General features: G+C 26.3%; 2 protein-coding genes across 2 annotated transcripts in view; one reads left to right on the top strand and one right to left on the bottom strand.

The window, feature by feature from the left end:
- Positions 1 to 1462, bottom strand: part of LOC123267923 (GATA zinc finger domain-containing protein 15-like) — a 2912-nt gene extending 1450 nt beyond the window's left edge. Inside the window, exons 1-2 of the mRNA XM_044732811.1 lie at positions 1304 to 1462; positions 462 to 690 (exon numbers count right to left, since the gene is read on the bottom strand). Coding sequence (XP_044588746.1) covers positions 462 to 690; positions 1304 to 1462 — 388 coding nt within the window. The remainder of the gene's footprint in view (positions 1 to 461; positions 691 to 1303) is intronic.
- A 1272-nt stretch (positions 1463 to 2734) lies between these two features.
- Positions 2735 to 5173, top strand: LOC123266846. The gene is made up of 7 exons (XM_044731294.1): positions 2735 to 2993; positions 3339 to 3442; positions 3527 to 3797; positions 3896 to 4039; positions 4251 to 4354; positions 4483 to 4735; positions 4986 to 5173. Exons 1-7 carry the CDS (start codon positions 2741 to 2743, stop codon positions 5087 to 5089), a joined length of 1233 nt encoding a protein of 410 aa, XP_044587229.1. The 5' UTR covers positions 2735 to 2740; the 3' UTR covers positions 5090 to 5173.
- The last annotated feature ends 1700 nt before the right edge of the window (positions 5174 to 6873 follow it).

Raw genomic sequence — 6873 nt, 5'->3', positions numbered from 1 at the left:
TTATCTTCTTCTGTTTTTAAATTTTTTTTACACATCACACACTAGAAGTGTTTAGTTTTTTTACAGTTCCACATTTTGAAAGTGAAAAAAACTTCTATTAACGAAATTTGTGTAAACTATTTTTAAAATTATTGTTATCAATGCAGTGTAAATTAATTACAGTAATAATATCGCCTAGGCAGGTTTGGCAATTAACGTTGTGTTGGACAAGTAGTGATAATATTAAAAGATCATTACTTTTGCTTTGACTGTTAATGGTGCACCAGGATACAATAGTTGTTCAAAATCAAAATTTCTTGCATCATTATCTTCGTCGTCACTATCATCTTCATCATCATCATCATCATCATCATCATCATCATCATCATCATCATCATCATCATCATCATCATCATCATCGTCATCATCGTCTTCATCATGATCATAATCATGAGCATGATTATCATCATCATTCTCATCACCATCATTGTTATCAATATCAGCAGCATTATTGTCATCGTTACTATTATTTTCTGTTCCATTTTCAATATCATTTTCTTCAGTATCTTCGCTACCTTCATTTCTGTTTAAAACCTCTCTATCTTGTGAGTCACTTTCTATATTGGTATCTTCATTATTCTGGCTGGTGTTTAAACTGTTGTCTACTTCTGCTTCATGATGTTCCTCAATGAAATTATTTTCTTCTTCAACCTAGTAAAGTTTACCTTTAAATTATTTTTCAAAACTTAGAGTTATTTGAATAATGTAGATTAAATTTTAGTAGTGTGACAATATCACAGTTAATTTGAAAAACTTCTTAGTTATGACTGTCATATTTAAATCTGTTTAATATATAAAATTCGTGAAAATTTGAACTGATTTATATCACACAATATAACCGAAATAGATCCTTATTAACTGTGCTATTATCAATTTTATATAAAGATTGCAATATAAAGTAAGAGACCCAGTTACTGACACTGGCCTTGTTGTTTGACACTTTTTTTTATTTCAATTAAATAAATAAATTAATGAAATAAATAAATTAATTAATTAAATAAAAAAATAAATAAATAAAATGTTCTCAAAAAACTAACTATCTCAAAATTTATAATTCACAAATTATATTTATTAATTTATTGGAGTTGGCTTTTTAATTAAAATAAAATTGCAAGTGTCAATAACTGGGTCTTTTACCTTACATGCGTTTCTGTTATTTTTGTTAGTAATTATAAAGTAAACAATAATTTTTTACCTCATGATCATTTATTTGTTCATTAAACCTGTTATCATTATTTTCATCATCATTATCTGCAATATTCACGTTGACAATATTTTCATTTATTTGCTCGTTTAACCTATTGCCATCATTATCATCGTCGCCACTGCTGTCACTGCTTACGTTGATGATACTTTTTAAACAATAACGTTTGCGTTTTTTTGAATAATCATTATAGCCTTTTCTGGAATTTCTCTTAACCATTTTAAAAATTTTTTCACTTTTATTACTCCAAACAAAATACACTATCAGCAGTTTATTTTTGTATCAAAATATTAGAAAATAAACAAATATATTGTACACAAGGTAACCCAGAAACTTGCAGTTAACAGGGTATGGTAAGATAATTTTTTCCGTTATCGACTAAGCTGCGTAACAACGACGATGCGCATCAAGCATAGCAGTGCACAGGTTACGGATTTTCACTAATCGCCATTTTAAGCTGTTGATTGTATTTGTATTTATTTCTGCACTAAATATTTCATAAAAATAAATAAATAAAAGAGCTTAAAAAAATTATAATGCCACCCAAAACAAAAATGACAATAATAAATACGTGTTAATTTGGTGGATTGTCAGCGGCGAGAAAACTATTACCGAATTAACAAAAGTACCTGTGGCAAAACGTAAAAGGATGAAATAATAAAATTAAAGTGGGAAGGAAATGATGGAAAAAAAAAGTTTTACTTCGCAAAAATAATTGAATTTGGAGGTAATTTCCCTTTGGTCACGTTATTAAAACAGTAATTAGTCACACTTGTAATTATTTATTAATTAAAACGATAACAATAATTTAATATTTTATTTCTAGCAAGTGTTGAAGATTTGGATAAAATAAGGTTAGACAACAAAGGGAAACGTATGTGATGAATCAACGAAACTGTTCACGGAAGATGTGCTTCAGCAAAAAAAGCAGTTGAACATGACTAAAAAAATTAGCAAAGAATTTGAGAAAAAAAATCAAAGCCATGTTGAAAAAAAATAATGAAACAAAAACCCATATTTAGTATTGATGAGCCCCCATTGTGTGACAGGAATAAACCGAAAATATCAAAATTTAAATCAATAAGTGTCGAAAAAACATTAAGCAATAAAAATGATTCTTGTACTGATCAAGATTTTATTGAAGACGATAGTAATGCACTATCATCATGTATTAATATTAATAAAGTCGTTAATGCTTCTGATCAGCAAAGTTCAGAAGATGATAAACTTATCAACATTACTGGTGATCACTTTATTGATCCACCAAATTTCAATAATTTGCCTGTTGATCAGGTTGATTTTGATAAACCTACAGATTATGGAATAGATCTATCTTCTATTTGGAATAATGATTATTTAAATAATTGGTCAACGATTAATAATAGAGCCATCAATGTTTCAAACTCTTTCTCCGCTAGAACCTCTCCAACAAATTGATATTTTATCATCGAATGTTTTGGAATTAAAAGTTTACAGAATAATGACCGTGATTCTTCAATGCAATTTTCTTCAGGTTTCAAAAAACAGAATAGTAACGAAAGTAGTACCATATTTCGACCGTGGGATTCGTCATCTGAAACAACTACTGCAAATACTACTTCTCCACCATATTGGAACGACGTTGAAGAAGAACCACCTTCGGAATCCAGAGTTCCGACTATAGATATACCTGCTCATGACTCAACTGATTTAGAAACTATAAAAGAGACAGTATATGCTGGATCGTTGGCTACATTTCTTAAAAATGAAGGTTACTTCGAATAGCTGCCAATTTTTTAATAAAAAAAAATTTATAATTATTTATTGGTCAAAATCAAGCTACTCATTACATTTTTTAAATTTTATCAAGTAAAGTTAACTTGATAATTATTTTATCAAGTAAAATTAACTTGATAATTATTTTATCAAGTAAAATTTACTTGATAATTTATCTTAATTCATTATTTTTTTTTAATATAATTGATAATTTCTGATTTATAATATTAGATATTTTGATTTGACTAAGATTAAATAAATAATTAAAATGAAAAATATTAAAATTTGTGCAACTATAACTTGAAACATATGTATAATTATTGTTAAATTATATTTTCAGTTAGAGAAGCTGATTTAGATTTTATTAGGATGCTTGAGGCCTCCATAAATCGAGCCTACGAATCGCAGCAAAGATATGATCGGCAATCTTCTGAAATACTAAAAGTAAAATCATGATTTAATATTCACAGTCGAAAATAGTTACATTTCTATCATTTTTAGTAAATGATTACTTTTTACTTATCACAGATACCTGGATGTTACACTCAACCGGGAGAACATATGGTTGAAATAGTTGCAGGCTCTAAAATCTACTTTCCTTTAAGCATCAAAAATCAAATTGAGAAAACATGTGAAGAAGAAAACGAGAGTTGTGATTGGGAAACATTAATTAAGTTGGCTTTAAGAGAAGTATACGGCAATAACATTTCTAATTATTCGGCAAAAGGTATAAAAGTTAAAGGATCTCATACCGATAAATACCCACCTATTGACAGTCGATTATATAATGCAATTTTTGGTAAAATTTTTATTTAATAATTTATAATCATTAACTTAATTTATGAAATCTTTAATTTTTATTCTTGTGAGCTATAAATATTATTATTTTTATTACAGATTGGGTCAGAGATAAAGTTGGTTCAAAAAAAATTATAACTACAAAGATGTTTAACACAACTATTAATAAGTATTGTGCAAATAAAAGAACTAATGAAAATACTCACCCACATTCTACAAAACAACTTGATCAACCAGAGTTTAGTAAGTTAATTAAATCATTAAACATTAGGAATTGTCTTTTTTTTTTGGAATTTCTATTATTTGATATATTTAAAGTCAACATTTTTTGTCATAACACTGAGCAGAAAATTAAATTTAAAAAAACGTTTTTTTTATATAGGATTATATCTCTACAGTATACTCTTATACTGATAAAAATAAATTAATGATTTAATGTTTTTGTTTCATTTAGTATCTGAGGAAAATTTAAGATTTTTCAAAAAAATCGTACAAATTATTGAAGATTCCTATAATATGCAGCGAAGAGAAACGTTGCCTGAGCGACAAACTTACCAGGTATAAATAATTATGAAAATTATATATTAATTTACGAAGTTCATGAAAAAGTTTACAGTTTATGATTTTTTTGTATTTATATTGCTTCTATATATATATTATCGAATAACTAATCAAATTATTTTTAGTTATCGAACGTGTACACTCAACCAGCCAAAACAAAAGTTCAAATCAGTCCAAATTATGAAATTTATCTTCCTAAAAGTATTTACATGTATATCGAGAGAAGAAGTGAGATCGCTAAAAATAAATACGATTGGAGAATTCTTATAAAAGAAGCCTTACTGGAAGTATATGGAAATCAATTAAAAAATTACAGTGCGAAAGGGACTCGTGGTGGCTCTCCAGGGATTAATGTCGAATTATATCGAGCACTCTACGGTAAATCAAATTAAAATTAAAAAACTTGATTTAGATTATTAGTTCTTTTATATTTTATTTTATAATGCAATAAATTATAAGTAATTGCGATGAAAAATGTAGCGATGTACATTTTTGTGTATTGAATATTATGAAAATTCTCAAAAGTTTTTAAAATAACTTTCAATTTTACATTGTGTAATGTTACAACAAAAATATTTGAAAAATTACTTTATGATGAAAAATATACAGTAAAATACATTTATTATAGATTGGGCAAGCTCGGTGACCAGTGAAGTTATTCTGGATGGGGATTTTACGGATGTCATCAATACTCTCACAGCTAATAAAAAGAAGGGGAAAAAAAGTAAATAATAAGTGGACATTGTATCAATAAACATTTTTCATTGATCATGAATATGTTTATTCTCTTTAAATTAAACATTGTTTTCTCTTTAAATAAACCGTTAACTTTGTCCAAAATAAGATTAATAAGGATTTACATTTTATTTCAGATAATACTTATTATTGTCAAAAATATGATGACAATTATAATAATAATAATAAGACTAATAATAATAATAATAATAATAATATTATTAATAATAATAATAATATTATTATTATTATACAGGTATATTAGTATAATTATATTATTATTATTAGTCAAATCTATTTTTATTAATAAAAAAAAAAAAAAATAGGCCCTTTCGGTGGGATTCGAACCCACGTCCCCTGAGTGTAGAATATTTTTGCTTTATTATTATTATTATTATTATTACTCATTATTATTATTTTTCTTTGCTCTGGTTTTAACTGTAGATGGTGGTAAAATGGGGACAAAATCCTCCACTAGTTGGCCACGGTTAAAACAGACTCACGCTCATATAGCATTCTGTTATGGAAGATCTGTTTTAACCGTAAAAATAGTCGAAAATTTTCAAGCCAAAAACTACGGTTAAAACGGTACGGAAATTTCGACTCGGGTAGTTAAACGGTTAACTGATTAACCGGTTAAATAGTTAATCGGTTAAATTGTAAATTTACATTTTCCATTATATAAATAATAAATTATTATTAAATCTAATATTTTTAACATATTTACACTAATATTTATTTATTTTATGTTTTAATCTACACTGTTAAAAATTTTTTTAAAATTACAATCATATTAGAAAACAAATAATAAGTAAAATTACAAATCAGTGTATAGCAATGCGATATAAAATACAATTCATGTAATTTTCCAACACTTGTCAGGAAATCTACTAAGATGTATTGTAATTTTACGAACTTCATGTGTAAACCTAACACGCATTGTAATATTACAGAACCGTTGGTCAATTTTTAAGAAAAAGCTTTTTAATTTTGCAAACATTATTTGTCATCTGATTCAGCATAATTGTATGTAAAATCACAAAAAAATATTGTAATTTATATTAAAATAATCTCATAAAAAATTTAAAAAGCTTTTTTTTATTTGTACAATTTTCATTGTAAAATTACACAGTGCAATGTAATGTTACCAGACAATTTTAATTATATTACACGAATTGTAATTCTACTTCACTGTTTTCCAATTTTAAAAACAATACTTTTCAGTTTTCCAAAAATGAGACTGATGTATCAAAAAACAACAATGTCCTTCATATTTATTTTTACTAATTTTTAGTCTAAGTTTATTTGTAATAATAAATTCGAGGCATCATTTATCTTTTATAAATTTTAATATTACGCTCAAACGATAATTTCGAAATCAATATATTTTAAAGAGTATAATGTTAGACTTTAATTTTTATAATATTCAATGAATTATAAATAATGTAAAAGTTAATTATTTTCCATCAAAAAACAGCATAAAATAACACAAATAATGTAAATAATAAGTAATAAGCAGCAATGCTCAATCACAACATAGGATTAGTTTATAAGAATAATAAGATGTTGAATTACCTATCGGTCGTACGGCGTAAGGCGTTAGGTATCGGTCTGGCAAGTAGTCTAGTCAACAAGTTCAAAAACGTGAAAAATAGAGATAAAGGTCCTAAAAATATGAGCGATGGCTCATTCGATTCGGAATCACCTCTAGAAAAATGTTTTTGAAGGATTTTGGTGCAGGTAAAAAATTGCAATTGTTATTAACAAAATAAGATGGAAAA

The sequence above is a fragment of the Cotesia glomerata genome, linkage group LG6, assembly GCF_020080835.1.
Source record: "Cotesia glomerata isolate CgM1 linkage group LG6, MPM_Cglom_v2.3, whole genome shotgun sequence".
NCBI lineage: Eukaryota > Metazoa > Arthropoda > Insecta > Hymenoptera > Braconidae > Cotesia > Cotesia glomerata.
The sequence above is the reverse complement of the archived record's forward strand: the minus strand, read 5'-3'. Positions and strand labels throughout refer to the sequence as shown.

Coding starts and splice junctions, on each gene's coding strand:
- LOC123266846 (XM_044731294.1), top strand. CDS start 2,741: ATGCAATTTTCTTCAGGTTTCAAAAAACAGAATAGTAACGAAAGTAGT. Junction 3,443..3,526: donor AATCTTCTGAAATACTAAAA/GTAAAATCATGA, acceptor TACTTATCACAG/ATACCTGGATGTTACACTCA. Junction 4,040..4,250: donor ACTTGATCAACCAGAGTTTA/GTAAGTTAATTA, acceptor TGTTTCATTTAG/TATCTGAGGAAAATTTAAGA.